This window comes from Heptranchias perlo, chromosome 11, assembly GCF_035084215.1.
Source record: "Heptranchias perlo isolate sHepPer1 chromosome 11, sHepPer1.hap1, whole genome shotgun sequence".
Taxonomy (NCBI): Eukaryota; Metazoa; Chordata; class Chondrichthyes; order Hexanchiformes; family Hexanchidae; genus Heptranchias; species Heptranchias perlo.
Window position 1 is genome coordinate 31050348 of NC_090335.1, and position 16225 is coordinate 31066572.

The following is a 16225-nucleotide window of genomic DNA, read 5'->3' on the forward strand; positions in this document are numbered from 1 at the left end:
CTTTCTTTCAACAAGATGCAACTAACCTTGAACTTTGGACATATTTATGTTGCAGCACAATTTCAAGAAGGAAGTCTATAAAATAGCCAGAGGCGCTCAGTGCGATGGAAGCCTCCTCATTTGTATTGTGGGTTGGATTCAACATCGCTGTTGTTTTAATGTTGCTCCCTTTTTCCTGATCTTTTTATCTTCTCCAGTGATTGAAACATAAGCCAGATAAAATGGCAGTTTTCTGCTTTTTAAGGCTATTAGTGCTGGGGGGGTCATCACTGCTTCTAGATGCACCATTGAAAATCACCTGTTTAGATGTTTCTTGGAGATTCTTGAAGCAGTGATGCTGCTGCTGGAGTTTCTCAGGTAAATGACAACATCTATGCCTCTTGTTATATCTAATCTATGTGTAAACAGAACCAGTAATTAACCCTATGATGGATAGTAAATCCTGAAAAGTCTGCAATCTTCTCATTTTTTTTCATGTCTTTTGACCACACTGTACAGTCACTTTTTTTATTCGGGTTCATGGGATGTGGGCGTCGCTGGTGAGGCCGGCATTTATTGCCCATCCCTAATTGCCCTTGAGAAGGTGGTGGTGACTGAGCCGCCTTATTGAACCACTGCAGACCGTGTGGTGACGGTTCTCCCACAGTGCTGTTAGGAAGGGAGTTCCAGGATTTTGACCCAGCGACGATGAAGGAACGGTGATATATTTCCAAGTCGGGATGGTGTGTGACTTGGAGGGGAACGTGCAGGTGGTGTTGTTCCCATGTGCCTGCTGCTCTTGTCCTTCTAGGTGGTAGAGGTCGCGGGTTTGAGAGGTGCTGTCGAAGAAGCCTTGTCGAGTTGCTGCAGTGCATCCTGTGGATGGTACACACTGCAGCCACTGTGCGCCGGTGGTGAAGGGAGTGAATGTTTAGGGGGACGGGGTGCCAATCAAGTGGGCTGCTTTGTCCTGGATGGCGTCGAGCTTCTTGAGTGTTGTTGGAGCTGCACTCATCCAAGCAAATGGAGAGTATTCAATCACACTCCTGACTTGTGCCTTGTCGATGGTGGAAAGGCTTTGGGGAGTCAGGAGGTGAGTCACTCACCACAGAATACCCAGCCTCTCTACAGACACACTCTATATCTCTTCCCGTTTTCTTCTCTTTCCTCCTTTAATTGGTTTCTTTCCTTTTTCATTTGCTTTTAAAACTGTGTGCGACATAATTAAATATTTTGTAATTTGGGTCCAATGCTAAAAGGCACTTACTCTTATAGCTTTGTGGTTGAGTAGTATTGTGTAGAATTGAGTTGGTTCTAGTGGTGCAGCACATTGACGGTCCTACATACTGCACCATGAGGTGGTCGGATGTGGGTTTGTGCCTAGGATCTCCTTTGTGGTGTGTAATGTAGTGGGGAAAGAAGGATAAGTAGGTGTTTCCTTACATACAAGGAAAGAATAACAGTTAATGAGTGACCACAGATGCTTTCAGACAATTCCTTGTGGTTAACTCAAGAGCACCATCCCAAGCGACCAGGCTGCCTGCTTATAACCGCTTCTGAAAGTGCTTCATAGTACCACAAAATAAAGAAACATAATTAACATTTTATCAATGGGATAGAGTTTAAATATTGAAATAATATGCCACTTATCCTCATGTAATTTATTTTTAAACAGAAGATCCAGTCTGAATTGACCAGTCACGAGATCAGTTTGGAAGAAATGAAGAGAAGGATCCAGGGCCCTGATGCTGTTGGTCAGAGCAAATCTGCTGGGAGAGTTCTTTCTCAAATTGACATAGCACAGGTGATTTTCAACTAATCTGAACACTGAGTATTGGTGTAAAGTTTATCAACACTGGTGCAAGTACTCCAAAATAAAACCAACATGAGCTTTAACAAACAGTACAATGAAAACTTCCTAACACTTGTACATAACACATTGAGAATACCAACTCGCAAATTTTGTTCAGTGGTCCCATCAGCCTTGTAGGGATACTCAAGGCTGACTAGGACATCTCTACATTATTTTAATTTGGGTCAAGTAGTGGTACCGAAAGCCCTCAAAGATCCCATAATGCATCATTGTCTCAGCTGTTGCTAATTTTCAAACATTCAACTTCAGCACCATATTCTAGAATTATCCACGCCACTGTATAATCCATTATTTTTGATCTGTTTTAGGTCATACTTTATTTATTAGTTACCTCTAGACTGGACTATTCCATTGCTCTCCTGGCTGGCCTCCCACCTTCCACCCTCCGTAAACTTGGGCTCATCCAAACTCTGCTGCCTGTATCCTAACTCACACCAAGTCCCGTTCACCCATCACACCTGTGCTTGCTGACCTCCATTGGCTCCTGGTCTGGCAATGCCTTGATTTTAAAATTCTCATCCTTGTGTTCAAATCCCTCCATGGCCTCACCCCTCCCTATCTCTGTAAACTCCTCCAGCCCTACAACCCACCGAGATCTCTACGGTCCTCCAATTCTGGCCTCTTGTGCATCCCCGATTTTCATCGCTCCACCATTGGCGGCCGTACATTCAGCTGCCCAAGCCCTAATCTCTGGAATTCCCTCCCTAAACTTTTCTGCCACTCTACCTCTCTCTCCTCCTTTAAGTCGCTCCTTAAAGCCTACCTCTTTGTCCATGCTTCACCTGTCCTAATATCTATTTATGTGGCTCGTTGTCAAATTTGTCTGATAACGCTCCTGTGAAGTGCTTGGGACATTTTTACTACGTTAAAGGCACTATATAAATGCAAGTTGTTGTTGTTTTTACCATATATTAATGCTAAAGAATACAAGCATGATGATCTACAAGCATGGAAAAATAATTTCTGAAGGATTGCTAGGGTTTTTTTTATCAAAAATACTTCGCCTTCCTTGACACGCACTATGATTACATGGTGGGAAAATATGAAGTCTTGAGCTTTTTATGATCATCATCATCCTGTCACTTCAAATCGAAAATCATTCATAGCCTGATGTAAGTTCATAACCTGTTGCTCTAGTTCAGTTCTCTCGTGGCTTCATGGTTTACAGATGAGTAATGTCCAGGACATCTCAGTGGCAGACATGAAATGGAAAGATGCAGAGCTAGTTTTTAGTATTCATCACTTGTCTTCCAATGCCTGTCATTTGGAATACGATGTGTGGTTAATTTGGTATGCTAATAATTTAAAACAAATTGGCCACAGAAGACTTTTGGTTGATACCTTAAGCAGAGAGCTAATGATTTTCATATATTGGGCACTTGTTTATTTGGGAAAACGTACCATTTTCAATATCAATGTTAAAATGCAATACTATTTTAAATAACTCCTAAATCAGTATAAGATGTCTTATGAGTTGAATTTGAAATTGGTCAGTAATATTTTAGTAATAGGACTATCATAACTGTCAGCCTGAGCAGTGGAGAAATATAATACAAGAGCAGAGATTTTGTTGAGCTGCCAGCCATTTGTCACATCCCAGATGCAGGAATCTGATCGAGGTTTTTAATTGGAACGTAAAGTCAAATTAATGCTTCTGAAAACACTGCAAGGTACAAGAATTTATATCAGAAGCTCAAAATTAACAGCTCTGGTGCTGGACTGCACTTGAGATGCAATAAAACAACCTCAAGTAACTTCATATCATAAATACACAAGGGCAGACATTCCTTTTCTTGCTGCTGGGTCGATTGGATCACCTGCGAGTACAGGAAAATCGTCCTATTTTATTTGCACTCATTTGATGCAATGGAAAAGTTAAGGGCCTTGAATTCATGCTTTGTGAATATTAATTTTTGGAGACCCTTTGATATTTTAACTGAGGTATTAACATGTTTATTTTAAATGGGTTAACAACCTCTTAAGACAGCAGACTAGGGGTCGTAAACAAATGCATTAACTATGTGTATGCTAGTATTCATGGTGTGATTTCAGGGTCAAAAGGATCAGACTGTATAGAATCATAATTTGTCCTGTCCTGATTGTATGTTGTTTTATTGCTCTGTTGCATAGTCTGTGATGCTATCTGTGTATTTTGCTCAGCGTTTTTGTTCTTACAGAGCAATTGGAGGCAATTTCATGGCTTTATTTCCGTACAGTAAAATTGCACTGACAATTTGCTATCTCTACTGCTTCATTAGTGCTTCCATAGCTGATTGCCAGCACGATAATAAGAAGTTAGACAGGAAAATTTAGTATTCACTTCCCTATACCAGCTGTCATCACCATGACCTCGGCACGTTAAATGGCTGTACTTACTGCTGATAATATGTAGTTGTTATGGTAAATATTTATATTCTTATTAAATGGTTGTACCTTGGGCCCTACTGCTGATAAAATATATTTTTAAGATAAATATTTATATTCTTATTAAAGGTACCAAGATGAACTGTAAAGGGATATTTATGTAGGACTATTTTTTTTCAAACTTTGGTGTACACTTTGAAAGTGAATAAATCTTAAGACTGGCTATGCTGCAGGGAGTCGAGCAAAAGTACAATTTAGAATCAGTTACAGAATTCTATTCCATTTAATCTGGAGAGACAGCCCTGCACGTCTCCACATTACCTTGCTGCAGATGAGGTTTTTTCTGAAATGCGCTGACCACTGGACTTGGCTGCCTGCTGTCCCTCTCCAATATTATCTCTCCCTGAGGAGATCTGTCAGTGTGTTTCTAATTTACATAAAAGAAATAACAACTTTTCTTAGATTTGCTCAGGCCCTTGCTACAGTTTCATCTGGAGAAGCAAAAATATTTTAAAATTTGAATCGAAATTTGAATAAATTATTTTGTTTTTTTATTTTTAACCAATCTTTCATTTGGTTGTTTAAGATTCGCATGATATGTTGGAAAGTGCCTGAAAAATGGAGGCAAATATTGTTCATTAAAAATATGAATCATGGCAGAGGCCTAATTTTTTCTATCCATGCCATGCTCTTATGATGAAGGAAAAATTAGCTTTCTGTTATAATTGCTGTGTAATGCTGTACATCAACCAGTGCTGGTGCCTTTGATACTTTATGTGATACTTCATTAGTTTGTGGCAAACACCAAAAGTGTCAACAACATACGTTATAAGGAATAGCAACTGAGGCACTGCAGCAAACGTGCAACTAACCATTATGGATTGTCTTTACATAAAAGGTTTACTAACAGTCCTGCTATGCAGACAAACACGGACCTATACAAATAACTAGTCTGTACCTCAGGCACACACTAACCTATGGTATTATTTAACTCTGTACTCCCTTCTGTATCTTTTTTCTTTCTGTTGGTCTTTTTCTCTCTTTCTCTCCTTTTCTTTCCCTCTTCCTTTCTGCCTCTTATTAATATTATTTGTAAGTGACACGCAAACTTTCTGTTATCTTGCTAAAAAGTAGATGTGTGATGTGAGTGTTATAATGCACATACGCTCAGGTAGAAATATTAACATTTGCCATTTTATACAGTAGAGGAACTGGCATAAATAGATGGAGTGGAACTGTTCTACTATGAGGTCTCAATGGGAAAGTTCCACAACTAATGTTTATTATTTTTTGTGTGTGCATTTCCTCTGAACCTGTCCCTGTCTTGTTTCATAGAAGAAACTGCAGGAAGTTTCCACCAAGTTCCGCTTATTCCAGAAACCAGCAAACTTTGAGCAGCACCTGTTGGAGTGTAAAAGGCTCTTGGATGAGGTGAAAGCAGACCTGCACATATTGGAGATGAGCAGTGTTGAGCCTGAGTTTGTACAGTCCCAGCTTGACCATTGTATGGTAGGTGTGACAGCTTTATTTATTTGCACATTGGAGTTCATTGGATGTCAGTGACAGTTTCTTCACCAATAGATTTGAATCTGCTGACCAATAAATAGTCAATTTACGCACAGCCAATATTAAGTTAATTGGTTTTGAGTTGGTTAAACATTCATTGACAAATGCTGAGATTCCTGATTTTTTTTTTGGTGGAGGATCCTGAATATTGACAAATGACTGCCACAAACAAAATGTGTTGACCAACAGCTAGTTTAACAAGTAATGGAAGAATCTTTAGCAATAGGATAAGGCTATTCGGTTTGCCAAACCTGTCCCGCTTTGATATATCTGAATCTCACCAACCTGCCTACTTATCATATTTAATCCTTTCTTCAGAAATGTACCCAATCGTCTCTTAAACCCATTTATACCGTTTGCTTTTCTGGCTTTCTCGAATAATTTATTCGACAGGACTATCCTTTTTTGTAAAACAAACCTGAATGACTTCCCTTCCTACGCCTAACTGGGGTCCCCTGGTATTTGAACCCTTAACAAAATGAACAATTTGCCTGGGTCAGATGCAGTCTAATTTTTATAATCAACTTACCTGCCAACTCAATCCGAGAATTTTGACAGTTGAATAGTGAGTGAGTCGACCTCTGACATTTCATCATCAAATTTATTGAAGCAAATGCTAGAATAAATTATGTCAGAGATTATGTTGACGTGAAATTTGTTGGCTGACAATGACAGTTAAGCAGCCTTTGGACTCACTGTAGAGTTAATGCTGGAGGGAATCCAACAGAGCCCCACTCCAGAGTGAACTGCCCACTTTTAGCCTTTCACACTTCTATTATACCTGTGCAAGAACTCAGCCCTCCAGCAGGACTGAATGAAGGACAATTTTGGGATTCAAACACATAATAAGCAAAGTGCTTATATATAATTTCACCCTCACTATTTAAACAGGCTTCCAAAACTTGGAGTCAAATAATAGTTGATACTCGAGCAGAAAATAAATTTTCATGAATCTCCCACACCCCAAGATTCAGACTGAGCCACAAAGGAAAAACATTTGTTTTTGCAATCCATGCTGAGAGCTGTAGCATGCTGGAATTTACTTGAATTTATGTAATAGAATGTTTTATTGAGAGTGTGCAGATGAATCCTGTCGATATTTTTCTTTTCAATCTTTAGAAATTATATAAGGGCTTGAGTGAGGTGAAGTCTGATGTGGAAACGGTGATTAAAACTGGACGTCAGATTGTCCAGAAACAGCAAACAGAGAATCCCAAAGAACTGGATGAGAGGCTTACGGCCCTGAAACTACAATACAATGACCTCGGAGCTCAGGTCAGCAATTTCGTATGTTATTGTCTGAGTTCTGTTCTGCTATTGAGGATGTGAATGCAAGAGAACATTCCGTAACCTGGGAACTGCAGGGGCACTGCTGCACCAATGTCAAAAATGTAACAAGATTATAATTCTGTACATTATTCCAAGGTCACTAGAAAAGAATGTGTGAACTTGTTTCTACTTCTGCAGATTTTCACACATTCTACTGTTTTCTTTTTATTGATATTTTGTTTTTAAGATAAGGGTGTCAGGGCAGGGAATGGAGCACTTTTCCACTTTTTTCTGGGAACTATTTATTTACACAATTTAAAAAATATATTTGTTCTTGAAATTTGGGTGACATTGCAACAGCCACATTTATTGTCCATCACTGGTAGCCCTGAGAAGGTAGTGGTGTGCTTTCTTCCAAAGCAGTTGTTTTTACATCCTGGTGACTTACTATAGGCATTGAGAGTCAACCATGTAATGTGGGACTGGAGTCACATGTAGGCCAGCCTGAGTGTGGGTGGCAGCTTCCCTTCCTTGAAGGTCAAATGGTGAAGTGGTTGGGTTTTTATGACAATCCAGCAGCTTTCATGGTTATTTTCTTCAGGTGCGAGCCCACAAATTACCAAATTTATTGAATTCAGTTTCATAACTTTCCATGATGAGATTTGAATTCTTAGCTTCTGGGTTACTAATCCCGTACCATAACAACTAAGCTACATAAATTCCAGAAGTTAACGCTTCACAGAACGACTCATTTGCCAGGAAACGTACATAGAATATATCCAGTGTCACATGTTTAAACAACGTGAGGAATTAAATTGACGTATAGTATATAAAGAATTGAGCCATTTACGATTTGTTCTTGTGACCATCAAGGTGACTGATGTTAGTGCTAAGGCCTGGAACATTTCAGACATCCAACGTCCGCATGAAGCATATTTAGCTCGGATATAGAAATTACCTACATGAGACAAAATGATGTCTCAGCAGAGCATTTTCTACTGGACCATTGTGACATTCTTCCATTTCTCACTTGAGCCATCCCAGCCAATTTGGTGACATTTAGGAATAGTTTATGCTATGGACCCATGCTTACCAGCAGCTAGATTGACACTGCACAAACTTTTTACTTTGGGATCCTTACAGCCAGCAGACCGAAAAAACTTTCATCTCATGTTAGGCTGGATTCAAACCCAGATCCCAGAGGTGAAAGCCCACTGAAGCACCCATTCCCTGACAACCATTCAAAATTAAGGATTCAGAATCAATAAGAAATACAACAGATCACCTCAACAAATGGCTTTCATTGATCCAAATGTAAGATATATACTTATGAGATAATTCCAACTAAGTCACCTCCTCCAATTCTAAGAAGGATCAAACCCAGACTAAAGTTATACGTTCTCTTGACCATTACAAGAGGAAATACCTTTGTCAATACGCCAAGAAGGTGAGTTGTACTTTGAGAAATTCTTCTTGGTCAAGTCAGAGAAAATGCATCGTTCTCTCCAACCTGGCCAACCTCATAACATTCGGACCCAAAACATTAGGCTTTAAGATTTCACCTCCTCGAGTAAGGAACGAGAAACTCCAGTGGCCTCAAAGCAATCTGCTGCTCTGACATGCTTGAAGCTCTCAAACTGGTTTCTGGTGGGTATGAATCCATAGCATAAAACTAGTCAAATTGGCACTAAATTGGCTGGGGTGGCTCAAGTGGGAAATGGAAAACTGTTGCACTGGTCCAGTCATATTTGCTGCAAGTAAATGTACAGTCTGCGCAAATTATCCAGGTTGGGAAAAGACAAGCGGGAGAAGCAACTACTGTCATATCAAAAAAGACTTTATTCTTTTAAGGGGAAATTTTATGCTTGGATGCAGTGCCTGTGCATGGGCAGGACAAGCACCGAGGCATCAGAAAATCACAGGAGTAGACTTTGCACCTGTTCCAGGAGTGGGTTACTATTACTATAGTAAGTGTCCTTGTAATTTAATGGAAGATCTGCTTCTACCACCGGTGAGATAGCACTGTAAAATTTCCCCCATAGAGTGCAGTGGACAAACTATCTTGAACGAATAAAATGACTTCTGTCCAAGTGTCCAACCAATCCCTGTGAAGGGAATGGCCTACTCCAGTGTGAACTAAGTGATGCTTAATCAGAGTGGATTATTTTAATAAATAAAATGCATCCTTCGGGAGCCCAAGTGCACCCTGGATTAGCTGAGAAATAAAATGCAGAGTAATTAGATCATTAAGCCATTAATAGGCTCAGTTAATCACAAATAAAAACGACGTTCAGCCCAGCATGGGGATCATTAGGCTAATGTTAGGTTCACAGTTGCAGACATTAGTCAGATAAAACAGCTGGAAACTAGTTTTCATTTCAGTCCTGTTTGCTGTATTATTGCCTATGTGACTGCCATATAGGGTTTGTTGCAGAATATGGAGATGGTGAAGCAGCAATGATTACTTTATCCATCCAAAACAGAACCTTCAAATAAGCATCAAGCAGTGCAGATACACTGTCAAGTAGGAGATTCCGTGCTGCTTTAAATCTGCCTTCATAGGACCTAGTTTGTCTGCCAAAGCAGCTCCGCTATTCATGAAGGATAAGTTGCTCTTATTATTGGCCTACCAGAACGCAGCTGTTGCCATAAAAGGCAATTACTTTTCTCCAGGAGGATATAGGATTAAAAATTGTGATAACACGTACCAACTTTGATGGCTTCAATGCACATTGGCAAAGTTTTCACCATATCCTGGCAATTCCCTCCAAAACTCCATGAAGGTTCAGTTACCCTCCATCCTGTACCCTTGTGTTTCTTGTTTCTGTGGGAGAAATACCCTCATCTGTTGTTGACACTGATGTAGACACATAACGATTTATAAACAAATCCCAATTGTGAAAGGACTGTATTCTTTTTTATTCATTCATGGGATGTGGGCGTCGCTGGCAAGGCCAGCATTTATTGCCCTTAAGAAGGTGGTGGTGAGCTGCCTTCTTGAACCGTTGCAGTCCGTGTGGTGAAGGTTCTCCCACAGTGCTGTTAGGTAGGGAGTTCCAGGGTTTTGACCCAGCGACGATGAAGGAATGGCGATATATTTCCAAGTCGGGATGGTGTGTGACTTGGAGAGGAATGTGCAGGTGGTGTTGTTCCCATGCGTCTGCTGCTCTTGTCCTTCTAGGTGGTAGAGGTCGCGGGTTTGGGAGGTGCTGTCGAAGAAGCCTTGGCGAGTTGTTGCAGTGCATCCTGTGGATGGTACACACTGCAGCCACAGTGCGCCGGTGGTGAAGGGAGTGAATGTTTAGTGTGGTGGATGGGGTGCCAATCAAGCGGGCTGCTTTATCTTGGATGGTGTCGAGCTTCTTGAGTGTTGTTGGAGCTGCACTCATCCAGACAAGTGGAGAGTATTCCATCACACTCCTGACTTGTGCCTTGTAGATGGTGGAAAGGCTTTGGGGAGTCAGGAGGTGAGTCACTCGCTGCAGAATACCCAGCCTCTGACCTGCTCTTGTAGCCACAGTATTTATATGGTTGGTCCAGTTTAGTTTCTCGTCAGTGGTGACTCCCAGGATGTTGATGGTGGGGGATTCGGCAATGGTAATGCCGTTGAATGTCAAGGGGAGGTGGTTAGACTCTCTCTTGTTGGAGATGGTCATTGCCTGGCACTTGTCTGGCACGAATGTTACTTGCCACTTATGAGCCCAAGCCTGGATGTTGTCCAGGTCTTGCTGCATGCGGGCATGGACTGCTTCATTATCTGAGGAGTTGCGAATGTAACTGAACACTGTGCAATCATCAGCGAACATCCCTACTTTTGACCTTATGATGGAGGGAAGGTCATTGATGTAGGACACTGCCCTGAGGAACTCCTGCAGTGATGTCCTGGGCTGAATTGATTGGCTTCCAACAACCACTACCATCTTCCTTTGTGCAAAGTATGATTCCAGCCACTGGAGAGTTTTCCCCCTGATTCCCATTGACTTCAATTTTACTGGGGCTCCTTGGTGCCACACTTGGTCAAATGCTGCCTTGATGTCAAGGGCAATCACTCTCACCTCACCACTGGAATTCAGTTCTTTTGTCCATGTTTGGACCAAGGCAGTAATGAGGTCTGGAGCCAAATGATCCTGGTGGAACCCAAACCGAGCATCGGTGAGCAGGTTATTGGTGAGTAAGTGCCGCTTGATAGCACTGCCGACGACACCTTCCATCACTTTGCTGATGATTGAGAGTAGATTGATGTGGCGGTAATTGGCCAGATTTGATTTGTGCTGCTTTTTGTGGTCAGGACATACCTGGGCAATTTTCCACATTGTCGGATGGATGCCAGTGTTGTAACTTACTGGAACAGCTTGGCTGGAGGTGCAGCTAGTTCTGGAGCACAAGTCTTCAGCACTACAGTTGCGATGTTTCGGGGTCCATAGCCTTTGCTGTATCCAGTGTACTCGGCCATTTCTTGATATCACGTGGAGTGAATCAAATTGGCTGAAGACTGACTTCTGTGATGATGGGGATCTCGGGAGGAGGCCGAGATGGACCATCCACTCGACACTTCTGGCTGAATATGGTTACAAACGCTCCAGCCTTATCTTTTGCACTCACGCGCTGGGCTCTGCCATCATTGAGGATGGGGATGTTCATGGAGCCTCCTCCTCCCGTTAGTTGTTTAATTGTCCACCACCATTCACGACTGGATATGGCAGGACTGTAGAGCTTTGATCTGATCCATTGGTTGTGGGATCACTTAGCTCTGTCTATAGCATGATGCTTCTGCTGTTTAGCATGCATGTAGTCCTGTGTTGTAGCTTCACCAGTTTGGCACCTCATTTTTTGGTACGCCTGGTGCTGTTCCTGGCATGCTCTTCTGCACTCCTCATTGATCCCCTTTGGCTTGTTGATAATGGTAGAGTGAGGGATATGCCGGGCCATGAGGTTACAGATTGTGCTGGAATACAATTCTGCTGCTGCTGATGGCCCACAGCACCTCATGGATGACCAGTTTTAAGCTGCTAGATCTGTTCTGAATTTATCCCATTCAGCACATAGGACGGTATCCTAACCCACTGCACTTTTGGTTATAAACTTAATATTTTCATTAGAAATTATATTTGCAACTATACCAGAAAGGATGAGGGCTGTGTATTTTTAAATTTGGAAGCATATTTCAGTACTTAAAAAAAAAAGCCTCCGAGAGTGTGACTTAGGGGTAATTTACTAACTTTACATTACTGGCAGGAAACCTCACTTGCTGATATTGGAAATTTGGAATCTCCTGGCAGGTAAGGCTCCTCACATCAGCATGAAGTCAGAAGATTACTCCTTGCATGCTGTTCATGTTGTTTATGTGTCAGAGAAATCAAATATAAGGCAGCAAAGTAGGCGGTGATTCGTGATGTATGGAAGTCCTGCTGTGCCATGGAATTTGGGCTCACCTACCAAGTCAATGGTTAAACACATGAATGCCTTGAGAGGAAATAGCAGAGCAGGAAAATCTGGGAGTAAGTCACCCCACCGTACTCTCATGTAGGTTTGAACTGCCAGCTTCAGAGTAGTATTTTAGCAGAAACATTGTTGAGATTTGGATATTCATTCACAACCAGGAAGTGGCACAGGGCAAACTAAAAGGAGAGAAGAAAATTACATTTAAAATGGGGGGAGAAAATGCAATAAATAAGATTTTTACAATTACTTTTTAATGAATTTTTTGCCAATGAAGATGAGGTATGTTAGTGTTGGGAAATGAAATACTGACTACTGTGTGAATATCAAGATAATTTATAACAGAGTAAAGCTTCTTTTATTCTGTCCCAACAATGTGTCTCGGCTTCGATTTCAACTTCAGAAGTATATTCCTTGCTGTACCAGTGTGACTTTTTGTTTTATTTCCCAGAGCAGCTATCCTGTGCCTTTTCAGAGTGAGATTGCCAATTAGTCAAACTAGGGACAGTTTTGTGCTGTGAGCCATGCCAACTAGAAACTGGATTGGGACTGTGCAAACTTATTTAACATTGGACCCTTAAAGTTGGAAGTCAAGGGAAACCATCACCTATAGGTGTGGGCTGGATTGAACCCAGGCTCCAGAGCACCCTGTACTCGCTGACCTACGTTGGCTCACAGTCCACCAATGCCTTGATTTTAAAATTCTCATCCTTGTGTTCAAATGTCTCCATAGCCTCGCCCCTCCCTATCTCGGTAATCTCCTCCAGCCCTGCGACCCTCTGAGAAATCTGCGTTCCTTCAATTCTGGCCTGTTGTGCATCATCGATTTCTTTTGCCACATCATTGGCGACAGTTTCCCTCCCTAAACCTCTCCATCACTCTCTTCTCCTTTAAGACACTCCTTAAAACTTACCGCTTTGACCAGGCTTTTGGTCAGCTTCTTTGTCTTCTAATGTCTCCTCCTTTGGCTCGATGTCAGTTTTGTTCTGATTATGCTCCTGTGAAGCGCTTTGGGACGTTTTACTACGTTGAAGGCACTATATAAATGCAAGCTGTTGTTATTTAACCCATGGTACCAGCCGGTAGAACCATTTAAAAGTAAGAGTTCAAGATCTAGAAGAAGCACAACCAAATCAAGTAGACATACGGTTTTCATTTTTTAAAAAAAAACACTGAATCCTGGACTTGAGCTTGTTTCAATGAAAACTGAGAATTTTGAAATTCCTTCCCCTGCTGAACAAATAAACTGCATATGGAGTGGAGCAGATGCTTTGACAAGCACATTCTGGTGTAAAGTTTGGGACATGCAGATTTGTGTGGAGGGATATGAAGTACAGATGCAAGCTCAGTTGTAATATATATCTCTTGTAATGTTGCGATATTAAAGTATCCTGTTTAAAATTGTGCAGAATATATTCCTCAATCTCGTTGGCACGTATGCTGCCTTTCCGTATGTAAATAAATTCCATTAAAATTCCTCAGCAGTATGAAAGTAACTCAACTACACGGAATCTGTAGAGAATGTTGACAGAAGCATCGAGCTTCCTGTAGATCCCCCCTGCTGACTCCCGAACATTCATTAATTGCATAACTTCATTAATTTCTTTGCAAAACTGTTGGTCGCTGTGTGTTCTTGTCACTAGTACTTTAAATCAGTTTGAGGTGTCATGCACTGTAATATTCCACTCGATCAACAGAGTGTGACATTCATACAGATTAGCTCAGAAGGATATCATGGCGTGTTTGATATGTAGTGAGCTGTTCTCCTCTTTCGAATTTCACATTTTGTTGCTGTGGAACAGTAGGCCAACCTGCGTGGTAGAACATAGAACACGCTTAAGGGGAATGGCATGGTGAAATAGGACACTCTCATTTCAGAGGTGGCACTTGAGTTTGATTTCAGCCCAGCCTGATGGGATGAAAGCTTCCCCTCTCTGTTGGCTGTAACAGGCCCTATGTGAAGTGAGTTTGCCCAGTTTCAACCAAGTTCCTGGTGGGTATTAATTAAACTACAGCATGAAACTGCTCGTATTAGCAGAAGTTAACAATAAATTGCCAGAGTCCCTCAAAAAGATCATAAGGATGACTGCAGCATGACGTGGAAACACTACACTACTGTGGTAGGATGTCAGATCTCTGGTTTATTTGACCTAAGAGTGTTTAATGCTGGTATTAGATGCAGAAACTACAAAAGTGTTCTATTCTGCAGCACCACTTTGCTTGATAAGCAGAGATGACAAGTGGTATCCAACACTGGCTCTGACTCTCGAAGTTTATGCTGATCAGCTTATGTGGAGATTTCAGCTATTTCTTTTACAGCTGTCTACAAAACATATGCAAATTACTTTTTTTTAAAAATTGCCATTTTGCAGGAAGAGTCCCAAGAAAATGTTTAGATTCAAAATATCCTGCTTAAAAGATGCTTCAATAACTTTGAGTTAGCTTTGATTTTCTCTGATATATTAATTCACTACGTGATTGGAACATTCTAATGGTATTGTACCTGTCGGTGGTGCTGTCGACAAGTAACGTTATTTAACTCATTAACTGAACTAGGAGCCCACTATCCAACCCCCTCTATCTTCTCCCTCTCCACCTCCATCCTCTCCCTCTCCCCCGCTAATCACTTCCTTCATCTTCTAATTTCCCCCTCCCACCTCTCCTATTCTCCTTCCTTCCCTACTCTCTCCCTCCTCCTCCCTCTTCACTCCCTTTCACCCCTCTTCACTCCATCACCTCTCCGCTTCCCTCTCCTCACTCTCCTCTCCTTACTTCCTCCCCCTCATTTTCCACTCCCTACTTCCTCCTCCCCCTCCCTCTTCCCACCCCTTCATTTCACCTCACCTCTTCCTACCTCTCTCCCGTCCCCCACCTTACCCCTCCTCCTGCTCTTCTCCCATCGTCCATATGCCTCATTTATTTTGCTTCTGATGTATCTGAAGTGTTTTGGAAAGGTTTAAATTTTCTGTATTGCTTAAAAACACTTTTTAGGCCCATGTTGATGCTTGAGTTGTAGTTGTTAATGCTGACAGAATGCAAGCTGCAGATGGCAGTATGTCCTTACATGAAATCTCCTTACCATTTTAAAATGCAAAGTAAATATAATTAACTATGGGCTCTGTAAAATAAAAAAAGAACCCCGTTCTATTTAGGTGCTAAAAAATAATAGCATCTCCTTTTGAACTTAGAAAATTTGTACTGCATATTTGGTTCTGGTATGTTGGTTTAATTTTTAACTACACATAGCAACATACTTGTGCTTGAGTGACCGATACCTATGGAATCATACTACTGGAAGGATTTAATGGCTTCAGGAGAGGAGGGAAGGGGAGAAACGAGAAAAAAAAGGAAACTGTCAGAGTCGGTCATTACAGATTGAGGAGCCAGCATGCATCCAACTGGCATCTCAGATAGGTACAACATCTGTATAAATGCTGAGCATTACTTGTTTAAATGGCATACAGGCCCCATATAATAACATAGGGACATTTGTCTGTGGTATAAATGTCAGGTAGCTAAATGCACTACCTGCCAACTGCTGGACCATATGTCACTGGCAAACATTACGTTTGAAATTTTGCAATTCCATGTTTATTTTGTAATATGTTCTGAGTGGTTGGGGACAGTTGAATCTCTTAATATTTATGAGGGAAATCATAGAAGAACTGTGCCACCATTCGAAGAAGGGAGGGTCAAGATTTTAAAAAACTCCTCAGCGTAGACGTACGCCCTGAA

General features: G+C 41.4%; 1 protein-coding gene across 13 annotated transcripts in view; it reads left to right on the top strand.

Annotated features, from left to right (window-relative positions):
• dmd (dystrophin) overlaps nucleotides 1–16225 on the top strand; it is a 1591310-nt gene that overhangs the window by 780525 nt on the left and 794560 nt on the right. For all 13 annotated transcript variants that reach the window (XM_067992781.1, XM_067992785.1, XM_067992782.1 and 10 more), the window contains 3 exons: nucleotides 1655–1783; nucleotides 5552–5725; nucleotides 6902–7057. In XM_067992781.1, the coding sequence (XP_067848882.1) occupies nucleotides 1655–1783; nucleotides 5552–5725; nucleotides 6902–7057 (459 nt within the window). The remainder of the gene's footprint in view (nucleotides 1–1654; nucleotides 1784–5551; nucleotides 5726–6901; nucleotides 7058–16225) is intronic.